At 44.9% G+C, this 25,238-nt stretch overlaps 2 protein-coding genes across 2 annotated transcripts; one reads left to right on the top strand and one right to left on the bottom strand.

The window, feature by feature from the left end:
• Positions 1 to 2,993: 2,993 nt before the first annotated feature.
• Positions 2,994 to 5,265, bottom strand: cdkn1cb (cyclin dependent kinase inhibitor 1Cb). The gene is made up of 3 exons (XM_037452365.2): positions 4,479 to 5,265; positions 4,235 to 4,346; positions 2,994 to 3,734 (listed from the first exon to the last, which is right to left on the bottom strand). The coding sequence occupies exons 1-2, from the start codon at positions 5,011 to 5,013 to the stop codon at positions 4,237 to 4,239; spliced, it is 645 nt and encodes a 214-aa protein (XP_037308262.1). The 5' UTR covers positions 5,014 to 5,265; the 3' UTR covers positions 2,994 to 3,734; positions 4,235 to 4,236.
• Positions 5,266 to 10,124: 4,859 nt separating this feature from the next.
• ptdss2 (phosphatidylserine synthase 2) lies at positions 10,125 to 25,201 on the top strand. The gene is made up of 12 exons (XM_037452357.2): positions 10,125 to 10,355; positions 15,210 to 15,311; positions 17,263 to 17,345; positions 19,278 to 19,345; positions 19,865 to 19,999; positions 20,324 to 20,374; positions 20,756 to 20,869; positions 21,005 to 21,123; positions 21,418 to 21,532; positions 21,793 to 21,938; positions 22,242 to 22,427; positions 23,064 to 25,201. Exons 1-12 carry the CDS (start codon positions 10,141 to 10,143, stop codon positions 23,215 to 23,217), a joined length of 1,488 nt encoding a protein of 495 aa, XP_037308254.1. The 5' UTR covers positions 10,125 to 10,140; the 3' UTR covers positions 23,218 to 25,201.
• The last annotated feature ends 37 nt before the right edge of the window (positions 25,202 to 25,238 follow it).

Genomic DNA, 25,238 nt, shown 5'->3' with positions numbered 1-25,238 from the left:
AGTTTCATTTCTGTTATTTCATTCCTAGAAACCAGATATTATCATCGGGACATAACTGCCCCCCCCCCCTGCCGTGGTTCACCTTGATGCCTTTATTTCAGAATGTGTATCGTAAACGGTTTGATTCAACCAAACACTTTAATTACAAACCGACACTGCGGGGGGGGAGTGTTTGCTCTTTTCCAACCATTGTTTTGATCTGCAGCTCGTAAACACACTCAGACCTGAATCGAGGCCTTCATTTGTTACGCTATAGGTTAAAAAAAAAGAAAAAAGAAGAAGAAGAAGTCCTTTTTGGCGAGGGGGGGGGGTAAAGGGGGTCAGGGAGCTTTAACTCGGTGACAAAGCCTCATTTGCAGGTCAATGCGATGGCACACTCGCCCTCTCCTCTCCATCCAGCGCGCCTTTGTTCCCCGTCGCCTGCGCCGATGCCAGATGGTCATGGAAAATGCTAATTCCCCCTGGGCTGATTTTTCCTCTTTTCTATATTTAATTGCAGCCTCCGCAGATTGTCCCGGTAATTGTTGGGGGTTTTTTTTTTCTCTCTCTCTCTCTCTCTCTCTCTGGGTGAAGTTCTATTTTTAGTTTGGGTACATTTGCATGCAGAACCCAAAAGCCACTAAGTGTCAAAGTGGTTGCGTCTCAGACATTTGCAACTTCCCATAAAAGAGAAATCATTTGGAGGAAGAGGTGACGCGTCTTTACTGGTAGCTGGCCAGATCGTATCAGCAGTCATTGTGCAGCAGAACGATGGAAATAACAAACTGTGCAGAGTGCACCGTTCCTGCATTTGATGCAACGCGGAGATCCACTTTTAACTCTCCACGTCTATTGCTGCAATAAATTACGATCGAATTCACTCGGATTGTCTTCGTTACATCACAATAAGGGGAATCACTTTTAAATCGTATGAGTTCGATCTGAAATTGATCGAACTGAAATGACTGATGTTGCGGGTATCACGTTTTGTTCTTTTAACGAAATTAATACTTTTTCTTGATTTTTGCTTTCATCTCGGATTTTTTTTCACCACGATCATAGATTAAAAATGTCATTTTACGATTCGGATCATCCAACATGATGGTTTTACTGATGAAACCGAGTTTAAAGGTCAGATGGGAGACGACAAGGTTCATGAGGCCGATTCTCTCCATCAGCAGCTGGGTGTTTAATTATGTATTCTTTTGCAGTGGGCTTGTTAATGAGCTCTATATGTTAGCTGTCATCTCTTTCCTGTACGTGCATCATATATACAGCAGGGCTCAATTGAGTTATAATTGTCATGCAACATATTCTGGACCCATTTAAACGGGTAAAGTTCCCTCATCGTGTGCAATATTAAAACGTTGTTATTGAAGGCCGTTTTCCTTTAGACACATATTACTTAGCAGCCTGATTTAATTCACTGTTTAAAAGAAAAGACTTAAGTATACCGAGATATATTTCCGGCGTTAACCTATGACCTCTGCTGCAATGGCCCAAATGCAATACCTTTATGAGAGAGCCGATGCGATTTAAAGTTCTATTTATTGGGACACATTTTATATAGTTGCACAGCTGTAGAGACAAATAAAGACAGATGACCCCTTTAACTCTGAGGGGGGGGCTTGAGTCCTTGAAAGTGTCCAGTCTCCAACCTAGCGGGGACTTCATTAAAGTAACACACAAACAGCTGTTGTCTTTAACATGTAAACTATTGAGAATTTAAAACTACACTGAAAGGCCTCGCCGCTCCCCGTGGGCATATGGGCGTTAATTAGCTGGATATAGCCATAGATTAATTATAATATTTTTTTTTTGCCCATTCGTATCAATAGAGCAGCCAGACAAAGTGTCTTTTGTTCTCTGATGCAGGACATTCTGTGGCTGACTGAATGGGTCTTGGCTATGTCTACATGGATTTGCCATATGGCAACAAAAAGGAAAGAATGGAGCCGGAGAGCGCTTTGTGTTGGAAATCAGAACAAGCCCGTCAGAGCTTATGGCTGCGTGGCGCTGACAAAGTCACCCCTGGGCCATCAAAAGTCTCCATTTTCACATCACGACATTAATGTCAGACAGTCAAAGCAATTGAAACCAATGGAGAGAAGAAGAAGAAGAAGAAAAAAAAGGGATGGAAGGGTTATGAAATGTGCCGTTTGTGCCGTGCGCGCCGCATCCAGACACCGCTCCGGTTTGGCTTCTTTCGATTAAGAGTAAAACCTGCGAGCATGACCCTGTTGAATGGTTTGTTTCAATAGACGAGGACAATTACAAAGACTACTAGCTCTCTTTTTCCAGCTCTGGCAGGTGGCTTCCACGCCCGATGTATCCACGGCGGTGTAAACAGTGTGTGTGTGTGTGTGTGTGTGTGTGTGTGTGTGTGTGAGAGTGGGCCTTTAGAGGGCTTGTTGAGTGCGGGTGGATGTGGGGGTGTCTCCGTGGCGGACAAAGCGGGGATCCAAAGGCAGCTGCTGCTTCTTTAGAGGGGCGAAAGGCTCTTTAAATCCCAGCCTATATCCCGCAGCTGCCATGCGGCCCGGGGCTGCACGTCTCAATGCGTCCTGCGCCCCCGTGAAGGTATATGAGCCCACAGAGGCACACAGATACGGGCGGTGCTCGATGAAAAGTAATGTACCTGCGCAGCCCCCCCCCCCCCCCCCTCCCTCCTCCTCCTCTCCAAAACACAACCATCCCTCCCATTCTTCCACCTCCTCCTCCTCCTCTTCATCGGGAGCCTCGAACGTCCGGGATCACGCCGTCGTGTTTGTGTCGCCTTTTCTCGCCGCAATACTTGTGTGAAATATCATAAAATGGTTTTGCAAATTTTGAAAGCATACAGATGTATGCAGATGTGGGGAGGATGCGGCAAAGGAGGCCCCTCCAAAAAAAAAAAAAAACGAGAGATAAACCCCAAAACACACAAGTCTCTTCTCAGTCTGCTTTGAGTAACTTCTAGTTTCAGAACAAGACAAAAACACAAGTGTTCGGACAAAAGAGACCAACAAATCGGCTTTAAAGTTGAAGGGAACGATATTTTATTCTCCTCTTTTACACAAGACACAATTAGGGCACTTGGATGCAAACACAAAAAAAACGGCTCAGAAACACAAAGAAAGCTACGTTTTTGTTTCAAGTGTTGACTACTAAGCTACATGATTGCAAAACATCACAACAACACGAAATGGAAATAATAAAATAAAAAACCTGCCCTTTGGCTAAATCAACAAGGCATTTTTAGCAAATGTAAAGAAACATAAATAAAATATAAGTTAGAATAGACATAAAATATACATAGAAAAACAGAATAGAAATAAACAATTATAGGCTATTGTCTCTATAAAGCTTTACACTTTTGGCCAGTGTAGACAATTATTTTTAAAGTAATTTAGGATTGCACAGATGTTAAAACATTTAACACTGTCGAGTGGCTGTATGCAAAAGCAACAATGGATGCTACATTTGTACTGGATAGAAGTCATTCGATCAAAAATGTCCCCTCTTTCCTCTCCCCTCCCTCCCCCAAACCGTTTCAGTCCTGAGAGTCCGGTCCGAGTGCTCCGGGCTGCGGGCACCGAGCCGGAGACACCGGCCGCTCGGGCTTATTTCTCCCGCAGCGCCTCCTCTTCCTCCTTCTCCTCCTCCTCCTCCTCCGGCGCGGAAGAAGCAGGGAGAAACATCCTCGTCTTGATCCTCGTGGAAAAAATGGCATATAGTGCAAAAAAATAAAATAAAAAAAATAAAAATAAAAGCACCTGAGGAAAAGAATGGAAACACGGTCAGTTTTTTTGTTTTGTTTTTTTTTGTTTCACAGAAGCAGAAAGACGCGACGCGGCTCTCCGAGGAAACCCGAGATGTAACCTCAGCGGCGGGCGTCACCCTTTACGCGCAGCCTTTTCCCGCCACATCGTGACGCACGGCCCCCTCCCCCACCCACTGGTGTTACTACAGCTACTACTATCACTACTACTGCGATTTCGCCACCGCAACCTCCCCCCTCCCCCCATCAGATAACACCGCCTGCCTTCCTGCGCTGGTTCTTTTTCTTTTTTTTCTTTTTTTTTTTCGCCTCACGAATCATTTCCAATGAGCGCAAGAAAAACAACCAACAAAACACAACACAATAAATGAGAAGATAAGCCTGTGCGTAAAGGCGACACTCATGGGAACAATTGTATTATCTAAGGAAGCAGAGGTGTCTAGATTTAAGGACTGGAAACAGTTGGAGAAAAAAAAATACGGTGACTCTTCGTACCTTCAACGGATCCTCTTTCGTGGGGTCTGTTCCACTGGGATCGGAGACTGGTGGCACGCGCTTGTATCATTCGATTTTTTATCGGCAGCCCTCTTTCGTTTGACGAAGAAGTCTGCGGGGGGGGGGGGGGGGGGGGGGGGAAACAAGGAAGAAATACAAATGAATACACGGGAAGAATCCACTCGGGGAGGAGAGCGCGGCGCATCACTCTGGAGCGCGGAGCGGCTCGTGTTCGTCCGTTTACCTGTGATGTGCGTGTTGTTGTTGTCAGTGGCGGCCGTTCGCTTGCGTCTCACGCACGGGGCTTGTCTGTGCGCTGGCCTCCCCGAGTTGAGCTTGTCCGCGCGGTTCTCCTGGTTAACCTCCCCCGGGCACGGAGCGCCGCTGCTCTCGGGCACGGCCAAGCGCTCCAGTACATCCATGTCAGGGGCCTCCGGGAGAGCCGAGTCCGCGGAGGGCCTCCGCGTAACGGGTGTCTCGGCTACCCTGCTCCTTCCGTTCTGTACAGAGTCCTGATAAAAGACCGGGGTCGTATCCACGGGCACCTCTTCCCACTCGTAATCCCCCACCAGCGGGGTGTTGGCCTCGAAATTAAAGTTCCATCTCTGCTGGTCCCGTTCGGAAATCTCCCGCATTTTGTCTTTCATCTCCCGGCTCAGTTCTTCGTGGTCCACCGGCCCGAAGAGGTTGCGGCAGACGGTCGTGCGCCTGTGGAGAGGGAAGGTCCTGCGGGCCACCAGCCTCTCCTGCACGCTGCCCGACAACTGGACGTTGGACATCTCCAAGATCTTACCAAACCGAAGCCAAAAAAAAAAAATACACGGATTACGATGCTCCCTTGTTTGGCTGATCGATCCCCGTCGTGTCGGCTGCTGTTGTTTCGTTGTGCCCAAAGTGCGTGTCTCTTTTCCTGCACTCTGGTCTCCGCTACAGGACTGGGTTTTAAATGTACCTTCTCGGTGAGACGTGGAGTATATAACCTAACCCAAGACTCCTCAGGCAGCGTAGCCACCTCCCATTGGTGACCTGAAGTCCAACCCCCCCCCCCCCCCCCCCCCCCACACCCAAGAACGAAGCCCACAGCCCCCCCCCCTCCTCCTCCCCCCACCCTGATTTCCCATCGGCCCCTGGTGCCCACTTGGCTGTGCGCCGAGCAGAGCGCAGCGGGTTGGGTTTTTCCTCCCGGAGAGTCGAGCCTCTAAAGCGGAACCGACGTCTGCGTCAAACTGATGGAGCTGCAGTTTTCTTACCATAACAGCTGCTGGTTGTGTATTGATTATCGGATTTTATTTTCCTCCTTCTTCCGCACTGTTGCCACCGTGTTGTGCGATCGATGACGGACTAACGTGATCGATCGTATTACGTTACACTGAAGCACTTAGCGGTTGTTTAACCATTTTTCAAATCGCAATCAACTGTGTTTCTTCTCTGGTTTATTTAAAAAAATATATATTATAGAAAAGAAACAACTTTAAAGCAACAAGTAATCTCGCTGGTTTTATTCTCTGTCTATTGGTCTCTTTTAACGATTCTCTTTGTACATATCGCCGTCATGTCCCAGCACAAACTATTTCCTCACCCACCGCAATGTCACTGCGAGCTCCTCGGGTCTGACTTCTTCAGCCCAATCGTTCCTCGGCTGGAAAACATGTCTTATTTTTATAACGGATCACACGCTTATTATGTGTGACTAATTGCGTTAAATGTCAAACTCAACTTAAAAGTAAATGCATGCGCTCAGGTGCGGCCATTGTTCAGTGCCATCGATTATTGAGTTGTTGTTCATGCAACGATATGGATTTAGTTAAATAGGCCTGCTGTACGTTGCATAGATATCAGGAGCGATCCATAACCTCGATCGCCTCTGCAGTCTGTTGTCTTCGGACCGGGACGCGCAAGGCACGCTGCACAGTGGCCTCTAGCGGCTCGAGGCCGGCACTGCACCGCGAGCGCGTTAAACGTGCAAAGCGCGTCGACGGGAGCGCGGGTGGGTTTTAACAGCTCAATAATGCAGAGTTTACACGACACCTTCTCGTGACACCACGATGTCACATCGGACACGCGAGAGTCGACAAAGTCACGTGATTTTTAAAGTGCGAGACCACCCGTTATGATGGCATTGTTTGCAGCAGAGTGCCTTAATGGCTCACTCGGGTCAGGTGCGTAAGGTTCTTTCGTGATGATCGGTGCGGAAGGACATGTGATTCGGCTGTAGTGATGCTGCGGATGAATCTACTGTAAAGTTAGAAGCAGCACCCGAGGACACGTGTAAGTGCTCAAGATCGAGTCATATCGTATTGATTGTATTTCATCCTGATTTGTTTTGCATTAAAAAAAATGGGTTTGGACGGACATGTCAGTACGACTATGGCCACTTACTTTTAAGACTTTTGGGGGTAATATTGGAACTCATGCAGCTCATTTCGTGGCACCTTTTACGTCTTTCAAATCAATACGAAATAGTTTGTATTATATTTGAGAGATAAAATCTTTTGAAGCTTTAAGCTGAGATATGATTGACATCCCATCTACCTAGTGGTTATGCCTCATTTTGACCCCGACCATAAACATGAAAATAAAACCTTCAAGCAGTCTTCTCCTGCAACAGGCCGAGATCTCTATGTTGTTCGTTAGCTCCCTCTAGTGGTAAAACGTATTCGCTAAACATGTGGTCTTTTCCATTAGCCTATTTTAAAGCAGTACATGTATGCAGAGAGGGCACATTTTATCTCACAAATAATTAATTCCAGTGCTGACTTTGATCTTATGTTTATTCCTTGTAAATAACAAAGTGTATTAGAGCCCATTGCTGATTTAGAGAAGCTGAAATAATGGGCCTGATCAGTGTGCTTTTGTTCTGACATCAAACTACCCCCGAAGAGAAAATGATCTAACACATCTTATTAGACACATTTAAACTGGTCATCCATTTACTCTGACAAGTTGGAGACGGACTTCTGTTCCTCACTCTCAAACATGTGTGATCAGTTAATGTTGGAAAGGCCCATGTAATGCAGGGAGAACTTCTGCATTAGTTATTGTTCAAAGGGAGGTTCATCCCAGAGCTTCCATCGTGGCAGCGAGAACAAGCAGTCAACTATTGTGATGGCTCAACTTGACGGACATGGAAAATACCCAGAGGGCCGAAATGCAACGTTCCATTAATGACCGACATGTTTTTTACTCACACAGAAAACCTGCCTTTACCTTTTTAAGCCTGGTTTTCTACTACAGAACCCCCCCCCCCCCCCCGGCTCCTCTCCCACATCGTCTGAAGAAACCCATCCTTCTGATGTTAAAGGGGGCCTGCGGGCATTACCACAGGCCGCCTTCAAAAGAAAGATGAATGGTAATTTGACCCCACAGCCACATGCTACACCTATACACCGCTTTTCTCTGCGCGCCGCATTCACGCTTGAAGTCGCCGTCGAGGGATTTCCTGAATGAGTTAGCTGCTGTTCATAGCAATTATGCCTGTGTTTCAGAATCCCATTAGATCTTTTCGCAACAAAGAACTATGCAAAATACACAATTGTTGCATTATGTCATCAGATGAATTGACATTTAAAGCTTTTATTTTAAAAAGAATATTAATATCTGATCCCAATAAATGCATGTTTGTGGATGTAAAGCAATGTGTTCTCAAGGTAGTAATTTATATAAAGATTTATATAAAATAATGCTTTATAGACACCCCGGCTTTGTAGACTCTTTTTTTTTTAAACCTTAAAGATGTTCTGATGAATGGCAGCCGCTATCACCATCTTTTTTTAAATGTTAGTTACACTTCTTTTGTTGTTCCTCTAATGTAGAACTGAAAAAAAGCCTATTTAAAAAAAAGAAAAACAAAGTGTTCTATCCTTTTTAAAAAAACAACAACCCAAGAATGATTTAATTCCTTTTGTCGGTAAAAAGGCAAACGCTCTTTTAAACCGCCTTTTTACACTGGCTGCTCCATTTCCCAAACAGTTATTAATCAATCATCCAGTCGGTTAATGTTTCAGCAAAAACATGCTCTGGCATGCAGTAGCCTGTGACAACTTCTTTAAACTCATTTTGACGTAGTCTCTTGGTTAAACATAGCTCTTGTAATGTTTTCGTTCAGATAAGAATTTTTATGATACACTTTGTTGCTCAACTTCAGGCCTCTTGATTATTTTTAACTGTATTTTATGTGTGTAAACACGCCCAATATGTGTTTTTCAAATATTATGCACTGATTTTAGACAACTACTTAAAGCTTTGGATTTCTTTGCTATTAATTTACCCTTCAAATAAATGAAAACTCTGTCTTTGCAGCGTGCAAACTTCAGGGTGGTCATAGTTCTAATGCTTCAGTGATGCCAATCATTTCACACACACACACACACACACACACACACACACACACACACACACACACACACACACACACACACACACACACACACACACACACACACACACACACAGAAACGAAATCACCAATAGGCTAAGTATAAATTTAAGTAAAATATGCCAATATTTCTCTTTTGCATGCAGTTACGTACAAGTATTAAATCGTGAAGATCCTTGAGAAGACTAGATATTGTTTCTCTTGGACCTCAGGCTTTCTCCGGTTAAGAGCGAGATAACGGTGGGTTTTTTTGACACTTTTTTATTATTATTGTGGTTTATGGCGACTGATGAGGCGTAGGCTAAACGGAAGTGACGACATATAAATCATCGAAAACATGACAGGCCTTTTGTTCACATACTTGGCAGGTAACCGATAAAACTGCAAAATGTTACTTGTACGTCTTATTTACCTGTAGGTACTGTTGGAATTCGAAGCGTTACTCATAAACAAATCGTTTGAACAACTAAAACCTCAACTAAACCCGCCAGATAGGTCAAGCTGTCCTTACACCATCATTAAGGAAAGTAACATATGTTGAAGCTTTGAGCTGAACGTTGTAATTTCAGAATAATGTAATTTATACGTCCGACATTAAGAGGGTCTTTTATTGTGTAGAACACAGACCGGATACGGTTTTGTTGCTACCATTAGCTTGATGCTAAATGTGCTTGACGCCCATGTGATGTGTGACCCGGTCTATGGTAGTGCGGTTTGGCTTACAGTTGCAACTGTGTTAGGCAGTCAACAGGCGGAGTATGAGATTGTTTACCTCTTAATGCTACGTCCATCTACTGGTAAATCGGATTCCAGGCTTTTGCCCCATATTTTTTGGATTGATGTAACGTTAGCGGCTCCCGAGCTTCATCTGGACTCCACTTAACGTTAATCCCGTAAACGCAACTGGTACGGTATGTTATCTTAACGTTACATTTAACGGGAGACGGGGGGGGGGGTTGTAGGTAATGTAAGGACAATTCTACTCGTAAGTCAACCGTTTAAACAACGGCGAGACCTCGCTTCACGTCAAATGTTAACGAGGGTGTCCGTTGGTTTAGCCCTGCTAGCTAACTGTACGCAGAACAGTCGCGGCTAGCCACAGAGCTAACACAATTAGCCTCGCGCGGATCTCCGTGTAGCTGCTGTGATTTGTTCGTTTGCGCACGGCGCGCAGTGTCGCCGGTCCAGTGTGGGTATAGATGCTGTGAAATAACTTAAGTAGGCTGTGTCAAAACGGGTCTTATCTACCCTTTACGGCACGTGTGTAGCCACAGACCGTGACGGGCGGTATCGAGGCGACAGTTAGAACAACGGGCTTTTCAGGTTATTCGGTATTGCGAGGTTTGGTCATATTAACGTTAATCCTCCTCTTGACTAAATCCCAGGATGCCGGTATTCTACCTTTTGGGTGGGGCTGACATGCGGATGACTCTGCGCGGGAGCCGGAGCCAGTGATAAACCCGCGGACCCCGCACAGTACCGCTTTAAAAGCAGCCGAAGGGGCTGGTGGGGGCGGGGGGGGGGGGGGGCGATGACCAAGCCCGAGTCGAAGAGGAGCGCCGCGGTCAACGTTGCCGGCAAGTGCGCCACATCCGTGTCCGGCGGTAACGCTTCGTTGGAGCCGGGCTGTCCCAGTCAGAGCGCCCTTCTCAAGGCTAACGTGATGAGGCAGACCTCCAGGGAGAGCACGCATCGGAGGAACACCGAGTGTGAGGTCTACGACGACGGGACCAACACCTTTTTCTGGTGAGTGCTTTTCGTCCTCATGGCAGTCGGCTTGTGACGAAAACAAAAAGACGCCAGGATCACAGCTCCTGCAGGAATATGTAAGACGGAAAAGGTTCTTTCAGCCTTCAAGGTGAACTGAAAGACGGGCCCAATGGACCTCTGTGTCCTCCCCCCCCCACCCCCCCCCCCCATAAAAAACCTTGGGTGACCTTTTTCCAAATCTTTAAATATACAGGTTAGTCCAGCTGAAATGTGTCCGGGTGACATTTTTCAAATGTAAAATGATAGGAAGGAATCCCCGAGATCCACACGGTGTCAGTTATAGAGAGTGGTGTGCTAATGTGTGCCGGGCTTTTATGGATGCTTACAGTGCACATCCCCGGCGCGGGAGCTTGTTGTTCACAAGCCAATAGCCAATATCCCAGCCTGCACCTTCAGCAGAAACGGATCCACGGCGGGTTTGAAGTGGAGACAGATATTCTGTGCATGCGGTAGACTGAAGGAGAGAGTTCTGCATGCACCGGGCCAGACGGAGCACGTTGCCATGTGCAGGGTGCAGGCGTTGGGGCTATTCTGGAATAAAGGAACATTCTGCTCCGCAGCCGCCTTTTAATGTTTAGCCACCATGGCCCTTCGACCTGTCTCTCCAGGAATATGTGAGTGTATGTGTGTGTGTCTCATCTCTGCGGTGTGTGGAAAGAAAAGGACAGCTCGAATCCGCCATGGTATTCAATACCTTCAAAGAGAAACTTGACAAAATGTCATTACTATGTCATAGCCTTAACGTATAGTTATACATCTGTCCAATACGTGAGACTTGGACTGGAGCTCTTTAATATGTAGCTATAGTGTAGAAACTCCATAATGATCTGCACTGACTAGATCAGGTTAGTCCAAATTCGATCTGCTTTGGTTAACACTGCATGCAATTGTTGTGTTTGCTGGTAAGGAATTTGGCCTCAGTGGCTGCTCGGTACTCCCAGTCTGGTACAATCAAGAACTGATAAGGAAGAATGTAGCTGTTGGCCTCGTGGTCGGCTTGAAACTCAACTAAATGGGTCAATATTGCACATATGCAAAAATTGCATTTTGCTCAAAACGTGTAGCATCTTAGACCTTCTTGCCATCACATCATGGAAAAAAAACTACATTTGGCAGTTTTTAAAAATATTTTGTCTTTCCAACCTGTACCTCAAATTAAGCAAATACGGCCAATATTTCCGAACTCATTGTGGTTTACTCCAATGGGATTAAACCAACACGACAGCAGCGGAGTCCGGGTGGAGGTGTCATTTTGTTTTGTGGTACATTTCTGATCACAGAGTAAGTGAAGGAGCTCATTGGCTGTTTGGTGGGAGTCTCCCAAGTGTCAGAGTTATGGCAACAAGCTCTTTGTTATTGGTGGAAGCCTCCCCTGGTTTTGGAAGGTAACAATGTGGCATGACATCTGCCTTATTAGCACAGGATAGAGTTCAGGGGAGTGGAGCAGTGCGTTTATTGAGGAAAAAGAGGAATAGCTTGGATAGAGCCTTAAATAGAAGTCAGCCTGATGACACAACATTTTGTGCTGGCATGCCACCTTGTTTTTTCCCCAAATAGCATTGCTGCCCACACATTTCACTTCTCAGTCTTCTGAGAGTGCTTTGTGGACAGTGACTCCTCGCAGTGTCTTGGAAATGTGTTAATAGAGAAGAACTCCTAAGTTTAGAGTAGTAACACCACAGCGCGTGACAACTATTAATGTTAAGGGTCAGGCCAGTGAACTTCTGATTTGTTGCATGCAAACAGAGAGTGGAAAGTGCAGCCCTCTGTGCTAAAAACATATTAAACTCAACCTGCGTGGTCAATTTAAACGTAGCCGGCCTCTGAGTTGCGCCAGGATGACGATTGTCCCTAACCCTGTCTCTTCCCCCCCCCCAAACCCGGTGGTGTGGTGTGGTGTGGTGTGGTTGTCAGGCAAGAGAGCGGTCGGGCCCTCCCTTGTGTCTGCTGCCAAACGAGTAGAGTCAGAACAGGGACACAGCGCTCATGACACCTGGCGGTGGGCCAAAGGGTTGGCGGATGAGGTGACGTCCTTGGGGTTGACAGGTGACGCGTCGAGGTTGTGACATACTGTGTTTGTTTATTTATAAACCTTCAGCTTTATTGCTATTTTGGGTACTTTTCAATAATAAGACGGAATTCTCTATTCTATAACTGGAGACTCTATTCTGAAATAACATTTAGACTACATTGTCAAACTAGCTGTGTCAGTCGACTGTTACTTCTCATGCCCCGGGGACACGGTTTCGCGTTTGTGCATCGCTTTGCCACCTTGATGAACTGATAGGCAAAGACTACACCTGGGGCCTGTTTCAATAAGGAGGTTCAACCAACTCTGAGTTAAAACTTGAACTCTGAGTTGACTTACCCTGAGATGGGAAACTCTGAGTTTTCGGTTACAGAACAGCTGAAATGAGTTAGTTCAATCAACTCTGAGTTGACCTACTCTGAGTTAAGCGCGTGCACCACAACTATAAAAAGCCATTATCAATGGAGCGCAGATATTACGAGTCACCATGGCAACAGCGCCAGACAAAAAGAGGTCTTCATATTTTTCACCAGCAGAACTGGATGTGCTTATGCAAGCATATGGAGAGTACGAACATATATTTTAAAAAAAAGCAACACGGCTGCAGCGGCGAAGGACAGAGAGTTAGCTTGGGAGAAAATAGCTGCTCGAGTCAATGCGTAAGTTTACATTTGAATTACTGTTATACAGTGTTGTGTGTAATTAATTTCTATGTAATCTAAAAACTGTAATTTAATTCCGTAATTTAAAGTAAAATCTGATGTAATTGCATTAAATGCTGCATAAACTATAAAGCAATTCTGTATAAAACAATAGTGGATTTAACATCAAATTTTAAAAGATATATTTTTTCAAGAATAATTCATGCAATTGTATAATGTTTATTTGAAAGCATTAAAAGTGCAGTTTCTTGTCTCTCCTTGTATTGTTCAAGTGGTTGAAGTTGATATGGGATTTAGAAAGTAATTAGTAATAAGTAGACCAATACTTTCTAGAGATAGTCATTATTACATTAATCTAATTACACTGTTGAAGAAGCCAGTTGTAGTTAGTAATATAAGTGACTTGCCCAACTGTTATAATATCAGAAGTGAAACTGGAAGAAGAGTGTGTTATTCAACCTAATTTTAATTTTCATGTAGGTGCAATCTTGCACATTATTACTGTGGATGGACCTCCTGTTGACATAGTCCGCTTCATTTTCGGAAGGTGCAATGATGGGAATATGTGTGCCATCAATGCATCCAACCACATTCGGAAATCCTAAAAGGAATTCTATTATTAGTTTACTTCCAGGGGTCGCAGCAATATGCTCTTAACTGAACGTCATTTATCAGGTTAGCCTCATTTAAACCGATTTATACATCACTGACCTGCAATCCTGTGAAACTCCTCTTTGATGGCTTTCACGGGTTTGTGCCCAGGAAACAGCACAAAAATTTGGAGAAAGCGCTTAAGAGCGAGGCACACTTTCCATACAACTCTGCAAACAGTAGCCTTACTGATATGTTCTGCATCCCCAATGTTATACAGAAAACTACCATTTGCAAAGAAACGTAATGCAACGCAAAGCATCTGCTCGGATGTTAGAGCACGGCCGCGATGGCTGATGTTTCTGATGTAAGGATGGATGAGATTATGGATGTATCTTATTGACTGTAAAGAAAAACGGTACCGCTCAAATAAAAATGAATATGGATATGACAAAAAATCCACTCTGGGTCTCAAAATCCTCTCCCGACGTAAATGCAACTCCCTACGGATTAATGCAGCCTCTTCATCCACAGGATCGTCCATAAAAGGACATGCCATTTCATTCACTTGATTTGATGCGCTCTGCGTGACTGAAATGTGCGCAATGAATGAATACCGAAAGAATGAATGAGGTGATTAAATACCACTTCCTCTTTAAAAAAGGGGAGGAGACGAAATAAACTCTGGGTTTCCCGAAGAAAACCTGCTCCCGACCAGGTTAGGTTCACAGAGTAAGTTGCCATGGTAACTGACTCTGAGTATAAGTTACCTCTCTTTCTGAAACAGGCTTGACTTACTCTGCTTTCTCAGGTTTAACATACCTCCCATTCTGAAACAGAAAACTCAGAGTTTCCCTCATTTCAGGGTTAACATACTCAGAGTTTTCACTTAACCTCCTTTCTGAAACAGGCCCCTGCTGTTGCAAAAAGCTGGAAGTCCAAACAAGCTGTGAGAGATACAGCAACAACACTCTGACTTGGAGATTTGGGCCATTTCCCACACCCTCCTGTACCCATTTCTGATCCCATTTTGCAGTCATTTAATTGTCAGCTAGCCCCAAATCCTGACTGACCATTTGGTAATTCCTAGCATGGTCCATTGTCTCTCATACCAGTAAGCGGAGGATTAACACCCCCCCCCCCCCTTTTAAAAAATTGTAACCACTGTTGTTTATCACCGCAACGGCAAAGGCCACAGTTTGCTCCCCGCCGGTGGGTGGTGTGGGCGACGTGTGGGCAGCATCACAGCCTTCAAACTACGTGTGTCTACGTTAACGGGCCAGATCTGTTTTTAACTCATCAATTTTTATGTCATCTCCAGTCCCTTCTTTATATTTACTTCTGATCAAACGTTTGTTGGGACACGTTGTTCGACAACAACCAAAATGTGTTCTCAGCTCTAATTACGGTGCGTTGGTTTTGCTTAGTCAGATATTTGTCAGCTGATTTCTTTTCCTTTTCCTTTTTTCTCCAGAGGTCAAGTCTTCCTCTTTTCTAAATGTTATTAATATCCCTTTCTTTGTTACTTCTCCCCCTTGTTCATTGCAGGCGAGCCCACACTGTGACTGTGCTTTTCATATTGACCTGTGCTCTGGTCTACGTCACGCTGTTGGAAGAAACCCCCCAGGACACGGCCTACAACACAAAAAGGTCAGTAGGCCGCGCTCGTCACTTCCACCGCTCCGTCCCAGGCAGCAAGCCTGCCCAAAGAAAATCCACTTAATCCTTTTAGATTTGACCGAATTAATCATTTTAGCTACAGTTTATCTTCCAAGACATCTTGTTTTATTAGCAATCAGCGCCACGGTTGATTTTTTTTCCATTCATTTTGAATGGTTCACAAACCAAAACCAGCTAATAAGGTCCTTCGTTTTAAGCACAAATCCCCGCCGCCGAGTCAACGTGGGCGAGGGGCTGAACTCCTTGAAGCTCTCGCTTCATTAGAATTCACCTTGAACGGAGCTCTTCCTGGACCACGTGTAGCTGTCTCACAGATGAATCCAGCCGCGGTGACCATGAAAAGGCCATTTAGATTAGATTTTCAGAGTGTTTTATGCCCTTAATCTTTCCCCGCAGACAAAAGAAGTAACTCAGAACTAAGTTAAACTCACTGAGCATAGAGACTTGGGACAAATGCAGAAGACCTGAGGTGTGATTCAGGTTCCAGTGACAGTGTTGTATCGTACTAAAATGATGCATATTGAAGTGTCTCGCTCGCTTCACTATGTCAAAAACGGCAAGAGTGTCACCAAACGAGTTTATCCTGTGCGTGGTATTTGTGTCATGTGACCAATATCACCACAAAGTTGTGAAGTCGCTGCTTCGGCTTATTGCTTGTTTCAGTGTTTTGCATAAATGATGTCTCGAGGAAAGCTTGAGTGGCTTTTCCTTTAATTCTTCAGAGCAGGGTTTTGGAAAGTGTGATGGTTCTCTTTAGTCCCTCGAGTCGGTAAGCAATCAACTGGAGACTCATTGTGGACATTTTAAAAGCACAAGGAAATCCTCTGATTAATGCACTTCATTGGAATTAATCCATTTTGGTCAGAAATTGTTACTTGATTTCAGAGGTGTGCTGCATTTGCTCCCTCGTTCTGACTGGGCTTCCTCTGTTTGGTTGCGAGTTGACATCTGATACGTCTGATTCACGCTTCATCTCCCTCTCAGGACCGTGGCGAGACCTTTAAAGAAAGGCCCGCTTTGTTTACTGGCTCATGTGAACTGAAAGTGTGGATAACTAGTTCCTTAACGATCTGCGTTCAATTTGTAAAGATATTATTTGCCTTTAGAGGGTGTGTGTGTGTGTGTGTGTGCCCGCCCAAGCAAGCTGCATCAATGACGTGTGTGTTTTTGACTGATCAGTTGTGTTTGAGATTGTGGAACCTGATCTTAACTGGATTTGCTGCAGTCAGCCTCATCGGGATAAAGACCCTTTTGAGCCCAGCAGAAAGATGCCCACAGATGCAGTCCAAATCTCAGTCATGTACACAATGTTGGACACACTCATTTTGACACATGATTGTGATCACATGAACTCACTTTCCCACCTGCACACACACACACACACACACACACTTAAGCTGAAATCTCCCAGTGTGTTGGGCTGCTGAGCCTTCCGTGTGCATTCGTGGGTTCAGAGAAGCATCGTTGCCTGATGTGCTGGTTCACAGCAGCGATTAAAAGCAACTCAACCCGACGGCGGCAGGTTCTGATTGGCTAATCTCTTAGTGGACACAATAATCCATGGTCTGCTGCCGAGACACCAAATCAACTCGTGACCATCTGACATCACAGATCTTTTCCTAATAGCTTTGAATCGTTTTCATTTTATGGACAAAAATGGCTTGTTCTTTGTGTATGAAGAGCACCTTTGGGCCAAAACATCTGTCCAGCAGATCCTGTAGAACTGGTTGTTAAGTATGTTGGAAGTATACACTTTAAATTCTATTAAAATAAACGTTTTAATCCAGTACAACGTATCTTTCCACTTTTATAGTATTGAGAGTTTCAGATTTTGATCAAATTATGCATTTTTGTCTAATTATATGGTAGTTCATTACAGCAACTTGTGTTTTGTCTGTCTTTTTGTTTTGTGCGCTTCTAGGGGGATTGTGGCAAGCATCCTGGTGTTTCTCTGTTTTGGAGTGACACAAGCCAAAGATGGACCATTTACCAGACCACACCCAGGTACTAATGGCTCTGTCCAAAGCCTCTGTTCAGTTTCATCTTCCCGTTCCATGCATCTCGCTCAAAGCAATGCTGCTTTTTCACCTTTTTTAAACCTACAGAATATGATCACACATCTTCTGCAACGCAGGTTCACATTATTTGAATTGTACTAGGTCTTTTTATGATATGCCTTTAAAAACACCTGATTGAAAATATAATCCTCCTCTACATTTACTGATGGGAACTTTACATTATTGTAAAGCATGCTGGCTTTTTAATGCTGCATTATTTGTTACTTTGTTCCTATGATGAGTACAAGAGAGCCATTCCCACTAAGTCAATCAATAGCAACATTATAGAATCCCATGTTGGCTTCTGATGTAACATGAAGATCCACTAAGTGAAGGGAATCAATATGCACAATGGCTAGCTAAATGTAAACGTCACAATGAAGGAGACATCTGAATGACTGACAGGAGGTGGTGGGTTTTTTCCTGGCAGAGATTATCTCCAAGATCCCTCGGACAACAAGGCAAATCTTCATCGCTATTGATGACCCGTTTACTGGCTTTTGGCCGTATTGGAAAAACTATCCCTCAAAAGACAGATGAGGGATAGTAAGCAGTCATTGAGTCTGCAGCTTTCTGGTTTGTCCATTCTAGGTTACCGTAGAAACATGCCATACATGGTGTGGACCCGCGCTGTATGTGGATAAAAACGCATCATTCTGTGGTAAATAAAACCACAGCTATTATTTTCAAGTGATTAGACTATAATGATATTGTGTTCCATATTGTCCAATTGAACCCCCTACATGTGACAGTTTCTTTAATTAGCCACATTCTATAAAGTTGGATGCGTTGATCCTATTTATAAAAGGCCAGTTCATAAAAGTTGTTTGCTATTTAGGTTTTTAACCAGGTCAGCCATGCAGAAAATGCATCTCCTGTATCACACAACATGTTCCCACTGACTCAGAGGGCAAGTATGGAAAGAAGGAAGGAAGGAAGGAAGGAAGGAAAGAAGACAACAGGGTGGGGGGGGGGGGGTCAGATGGAATCACGGTCGACACGAAGTTGCCGGCCGTTGCTCTGCGCTGCCGTTGTTGCGTCTCTTGTGCCTTCTCACCCTCGCCTCGTGTTTACGGGGAAAGAAACGTTTGTGTTTGTTTTGTGTTTGTGTAAATTAACTGATTGCGTCACACTGCCTGACCCGTTGAGCTGGCCAAGTGGGTTTGGTTGTTGTTCAGCTCGCTGTAGTCGTGTTGCAACTCCACATGTTTGCTCTATGGGGAAAGTAGCCAAAGGGCCTTCAGGATTTACAACCTGCATCTCGTGAGGGAAACCACCGGCTGGTTGTGATACATTCAAATCGAGGTTATACGCAAAGATTCACTAGAAGTGACCACAGATGTAATCCCTCTGTGGCTCACGTATTGCACTCTACTGCTGTGGCGGCTTTATGCTTTTAACACATCCAATAATAGACCTTTCACGCTGCTATTTTTACAAACGCACTGATGAATGTGAACTTTAATGGATGCCAGATTATCTGTTGCAATCCCTCTGACTGTTCCACTCAATTGTTGAAAGCTGCTGCATTGCTACTATAATTCATGTAATGGGAAATTCTTCACTAATAAGTCACCAAACCGTCCACAAGGTCTGTTCTATTTGAATAGTTAACTCTAATCTTTAAACGCCCCCCTTCCTGAATAAAAAGTCCTATTCATTCCCAGATGGTCTGATTCACTGGATGGAGGCGCTCTGCCATTGGCTGCATCTCTCACGCGCTATTGGCCTCCCCTTCTGTTATCACTGCTATCTGTTTTGCAAGGCCACTGTTGCAGCATCCTGGGCCGATCTGAGATGATGTAAATAGTTAAATAAAATATTAACGAGCCGGAATGTTTTTTTTCTTTTTTCTCTCTCTCTCTCTCTCTCTCTCCAGCTTATTGGAGGTTCTGGCTCTGTGTCACTGTAGTGTATGAGCTGTTCCTCATCTTCATCCTCTTCCAGGTGGGTGTGATGATTACACTGATACTTCCATCGGCTGAAACACTTCTTAAGTTGAATAGAAAGGTCACTCAGCCAGGCCATGTAAAGTAGCAATCCATTTATACCTTAAACTTTATCTTGGTCAGTAAAACGAGCTGAAATACTTAAGCCATCTACTTTCTTTACTCATGAGAGAAAAATTAAGTGTAGCTTAATGAATCCATCAGAAAAAATCTAATATGCCTCAAGGATGTATAATTTACAAAAGCATAAAATAAACACTTGAAAAAGCCAACGTTGTAAATAGGATATCCTGTGAATTGTTTTGCTGCACATGTACAGGGTTTTATTGTTCTGTTACTACAGACATTTTGATTATATTACAGCAGTTGTTTCCACCTTCTTAATATGTCCGTTTTCTCTAGCAATCCATGATTGAAATATCAACATCTGCCTTTCAGGCTCAATGTGTCTCCACAAGAGCTCCTTCTCAGAGACCATAAGCACCGCTGATGGTTTCTCTCCTTTCCCGTTAACCAGACGGTGCATGATGGCCGACAGTTCATGAAGTACATCGACCCCAAGCTTGGGGTTCCCCTTCCGGAGCGCGACTATGGGGGAAACTGCCTCATGTACGACCCGGGCAACACCACCGACCCCTTCCACAACATCTGGGTAAGAAGGCTCTGAGTGGGCAGGTCCTCCTGATGAAGAAGACACGTACACACAGCCACACTAACTGGCAGTTTGTGTGTGTGTGTGCAGGCTTGTTTCAGAAGCATGTGTCTGGTGCAGATTAAATCCCGTCAGTAGAACCACACTCCACCCAAATATGAAAATAAAAAACATTTAGACTTGTAGTGGAAAGGCCGTAACAACAACCTGAACTGACTTGGAGAGGAGAAAAGGTGTCGAGTGTAAAAACTTGTGATATTGTAAGGACCGACATGGTCAAAAAGTGGACCTTTCATAAACCACCATGTTGTTTTGTCTCCACAGGACAAGATGGATGGCTTTGTTCCAGCTCACTTCCTGGGATGGTACATCAAGGTATGAATGGAGAAGGCTCAACACACCAGTGCACACTGATCTGCACTGTGAATGTCCAATATAACCAATATAATGTATCAAAGATTGCACAAGTTAAAATGGTCCAGGCCAATCTTCATGAGCACGTCACATGAAAGAGACTCAGCTTATCGATCTCGTCAGCTCGGGAATCAACTGTTGATTACAGATCAATTACAGATTAGACACATTTCAATATATTGCACAGCAAGAGATTATCATAAAAGTCACTACCCCCCCCCCCCCCCCCCCCCCACATTATGCATGTGTAATTCTTTGGCTGGAAAAGGTTCCTTCTCTGTACGGCATCTGGTTGACCTCCCGCTCCACACCATTCACCGCCTCCCCCTCTTTGCTCCTCAGACTCTGATGATACGCGATTGGTGGATGTGCATGATAATCAGTGTGATGTTCGAGTTCCTGGAATACAGCCTGGAGCACCAGTTACCCAACTTCTCAGAGTGCTGGTGGGACCACGTACGTACAAACGTCTCTGGCTCTCCTCCTGAGCTGCTGAAGTGTCTTCGATGAGACGTCGAGGAAGCGTTGATTTTTTTCTTTAGTGTCCTCAGATTTATCACAGCAATTAAAGTGGTTGTCGTCTCCCCGTAGTGGATCATGGACGTGTTGCTGTGCAACGGCCTGGGGATCTACTGTGGCATGAAGGCCCTGGCTTGGCTGTCCATGAAGCCCTACCAGTGGCAGGGCCTGTGGAACATTCCGACATACAAGTACGACTTTGCACGCGCCGCACCGAACACACGGGAAACAGCTGGCGTTGGTTCTGTGTGTTCTCTGATCGGCCTGCTCTCATAGGACTGAAACCACAACATCTGAGCAATGTGCCGGATTGAATTTCTTTAACTGCACGTGACGGACTTCTTTGTCGACTTTTGAAATGATAGATGATCGAATTGTGGATCTGTATTCCACCTTTTTTACTTGCAGTACAAGTATCGACGTTGCCGCGTTGGAGACGTACGTTGCTCTGTCTCTAACCACATCTCCTCTGTGGCGTCTCCCAGGGGGAAGATTAAGAGAATCGCATTCCAGTTCACTCCGTACAGCTGGGTGAAGTTTGAGTGGAAGCCTGCGTCGAACCTTCGTCGCTGGCTTGCTGTGTTGGGCATCATCTTCATGGTAAGAAACATCACCACCAAAAGAGCAGGCAATTCTTTTTAAATGGTAACTAAGAATAAGATTACATTACAGTGGAATAAAAGTACTGATAGGTGCTTTTATGAGCAATACAACCTGGTTTTTAAGTCATCACTTTGTTTTCTCGAGATGAAACAAATGGTGCCCGCCATAAGAGACGACCACTTCTAACGTCTTCAGTTCACTCTGTTCTCACTGCTCCTAAGTCGGTGCAAACATCCTCCCATCTCGTCCGTTCCCAGTTCCTCCTGGCGGAGCTGAACACCTTCTACTTGAAGTTCGTGCTGTGGATGCCTCCTGAGCACTGCCTGGTGCTGCTGCGACTGGTCTTCTTCGTCAACGTAGGAGGCGTCGCCATGAGGGAAATCTACGACTTCATGGACGACCCGTGAGTAGCAGCTAGGTGAAGCTGGCTGTAACAGAATAAAAGGTTTCCACCACACGGCGTCTTCAATGCCGGCTCTCGGGAGCTCGCTGCCATTTCCTCTGGTGCACAAATGTTACCAGTCAGCTCTACATTAAGTGTTGGATCCAATCAGCTTCGTCATTTCTGATGGGTTCTGAGGAGCTATTTCATTTTTATTTGTATGATACATCTGGAGCACTACTTATATAATGTGTATAGTGCGTTCTTATCTTCACTTTACTATAACAACCTCTTTTTTGCTCTTTTTCTTTTTTTTTATACCAGGAAGTTCCACAAGAAGCTGGGCCAGCAGGCGTGGCTGGTGGCGGCGATCACAGTGACGGAGTTCCTCATCGTGGTCAAGTACGACCCCAACACCATCATGCTGCCCATCCCCTTTGTGGTCACGCAGTGCTGGTTCCTGGGAATCTTCCTCATCGTCACCTGGACCCTGTGGCGCTTCTTCATCCGGTGAGAGGTGGGATGGGTTACTATGCCGACAGAATGGAGGTACAAAGCTGCTGTAATGATTAAACTCTGCTCATTCGATTCAGGTGAAGGCATTTCATTTAATCATTTGTCTCTATTAAATGGCCATTGATTCTCGGTCTGCTGAATTGCAAAATAAATAGTTTAATCACACTATCAATTGAATTCCATTAATGGTTATATTTGCATAAGATTTGATTCAGTGGTATTTCCTGCTCACGCTTAGCCGTAATGTTCAGGTCTGCTGCTGTAGGTTCAGGAGAGAGCAGGTGAATTTGGTCGTCCTTTTTATTTTGTATCCATTTTAATGTTGCAGTCATTAAGTGTGTAGTGCAGAGGACAGTCGGCTTGTGTTGACGCTGCAGGAGCGTGAAGTGTTTGCACACCTCACACAGAGTCGGCATGACAACCGGGGCGTTGGGCGCTGTAGCATGCCATGCCATGCGTTATTTCAGCAAATGAGACGCACCGAAGACCACTTCCTTCAGATCATTTACATTTCTCACTATTTTTGTGACGTTTTTTTTTTCAATGAGGAGAAACTGGATCTCATCAAAAAGGAGCTTTTCCTCGAGCTGATTTTCAGATGAATAAAATCTTTCTCCAATCTTCTCGCAGTGACATCACGCTCCGTTACAAAGAGACGCGCCAACGCAGCCAGGAAGTCCCAGCGGACCGGGACCGCCCTCTGGGCAACGGCAGCACGTCCACCCCATCCGGGCGGAGCAAACTGAACGGCAGCTCCGAGACGGTGCGGATGAGGAAGTCCTGAGGGGTGTTGGTGGGAGGAGGGGAGGGGGGGGGGGGGGCGGGGGCGCGACTGAAGGAGATTGGTGACAAAAAGGACGAAGTAGAGCCCAACAGATGGACACATGTGTATTTTTTTTTCTTGCCCACGTGATGTAGTCATTCAACGGATTGTCTGGTTTTTGTCTTACTACGGGAATTGACCTCATTCTGATTTGTAGGAGCATTCGAGGAATCACACATGGGTTTATGTGCTATTAAAACATCATTTTTGGAGCAAAAAAGTGTTGCGTGCGAAGGAAAGAAGCTCAAGGGGCGATCCAGGTGAGCAGGGAAGTCGATCGACTTTTGACCGATAATAAACAGCAGGTTTTTATTTTCTTAGTTGCGTCAGAATAAGCGTGTAAATAAGCTTGGTTCTGTGACGTCGTATCGGCGTGTTTCTGTGGCTTTGACCCTCGCTCGGTCCAACTCGGAAAGGAAAAAAACTGTCCAAAGCCTTCCTCTCCAGCTTTGTTCCTATAAAGAACGTCTTTGTTTTAAAACAAATCAAGTACAGATGTACCTTTATTCTAGTTCTTTAACTGCTGTTCACACTCGACCAACGGGGTCTTGGGTCAATGTTTTCTTATTGTATTGTGATTTATTTCGGGTAAATCGATTTATAAACACTAAATTGTACTCCTATTTCCTTTTTGTGAAATGCTAATGAACACGTTTGTGACAATCACACTTCTAGAACAAATGTGCTCCACCCTGATGGGGGCGCAGCAGTGTCCCAGGAATAAACCCCCGCGTCTGGGCTCAGATGATTAAATCACACCACACAGTGAATTTAATATTGTTAATGCCATATGCTTCTTTTCATTTTTTATTATTTAATTCATGAATTTTATTTAAAAGTGTCATGCTCTGCAGTGTTCCGCTGAAGCAAAAATAAAAAGCAGCCGCGTCATCAGAAGGGGGGGCGGAGGGAGCCTTATTGTGCAACACGCCCACACTACGACCCGCTGAAGTCTAACCTCTAACCCGCAGGCCAGTGCATCATCTCGGGAAAGCACAACTTTTCTTTTTACTCCAAATAAAATGAATGATTAGAAAACGTATGTTCCAAATTGGGGGAGTCGACCCGTTGACTCACCTCGGTGGTCTTTGCTTACAAAGCTGTTTGAGTGTCCGTCTCCACTCAACCAGCTTTGACGTGACAACTTTTAAATTGTGAGGTCAATTTTCTTTTTTTCTGAGCTTTTATATTCTAGATGAGTGTAGAAAATAATCCATAGATGCAGCGCTGATTAGCGAGTTTCAGTTGAAGATGTTCTGAGCTCTGCTCGTTCCATTCCGGTTGGATGTTCTGTGTCCCTTGAACCCCCCCCCCCCCCAAGGAGCTTTCTTTAGTCTGTGTCCCAGCGCCCTGAAGACCGAGTAGATGACATCTGTGAACCAGGCAGACAACATTGTGTGTGTGTGTGTGTGTGTGTGTGTGTGTGTGTGTGTGTGTGTGTGTGTGTGTGTGTGTGTGTGTGTGTGTGTGTGTGTGTGTGTGTGTGTGTGTGTGTGTGTGTGTGTGTGTGTGTGTGTGTGTGTGTGTGTGTGTGTGTGTGTGTGTGTGTGTGTGTGTGTGTGTGTGTGGCTCCACCGGTCGCAGCTCTTCCCCTTTTGTGCGTCCTCTGTTCTCTCCCGTTGGATGAAGGCTCCTTGAGGCTCCCACTGTGTAACTGTCCATGCCTAACAACAACCCAAGACAGGAATTTGCACATCAGCTCTGAAATCACAAAGAGATGGAACTCGGTAATGAACCCATCGTATATTTAAAAAAAAAAAAAAGGGACCTTTTCCGTTAGTGTTTTAGGGTTCAGTAACTTCACCTGCAACCACATGGGAGTGATAGCTGTTCTGTTCTCGTCTCCTTGACAGCGGTCATCAATGTGAACTTCATAAAGATCCTAAAAAACTGACATATGCTGCATCCTTTTATAATGTTTTCAATAAAATGAGCTGAAAACCTGGATTTGTTTTTGTTTGTATGAAGGCGAAGTGGTAAGA

The sequence above is a fragment of the Pungitius pungitius genome, chromosome 6 (assembly GCF_949316345.1).
Source record: "Pungitius pungitius chromosome 6, fPunPun2.1, whole genome shotgun sequence".
Taxonomy (NCBI): Eukaryota; Metazoa; Chordata; class Actinopteri; order Perciformes; family Gasterosteidae; genus Pungitius; species Pungitius pungitius.
This window is presented reverse-complemented; position numbering and strand designations above follow the sequence as displayed.

Excerpts from the sequence above, each read along its gene's own strand:
- ptdss2 (XM_037452357.2), top strand. The coding sequence starts at position 10,141 with ATGACCAAGCCCGAGTCGAAGAGGAGCGCCGCGGTCAACGTTGCCGGC. Across the intron at positions 20,375-20,755 it reads TCCTGGGATGGTACATCAAG|ACTCTGATGATACGCGATTG; the intron begins GTATGAATGGAG and ends TTTGCTCCTCAG. Across the intron at positions 21,939-22,241 it reads TACGACTTCATGGACGACCC|GAAGTTCCACAAGAAGCTGG; the intron begins GTGAGTAGCAGC and ends TTTTTATACCAG.
- cdkn1cb (XM_037452365.2), bottom strand. The coding sequence starts at position 5,013 with ATGTCCAACGTCCAGTTGTCGGGCAGCGTGCAGGAGAGGCTGGTGGCC. Across the intron at positions 4,347-4,478 it reads CAACAACACGCACATCACAG|ACTTCTTCGTCAAACGAAAG; the intron begins GTAAACGGACGA and ends CCCCCCCCGCAG.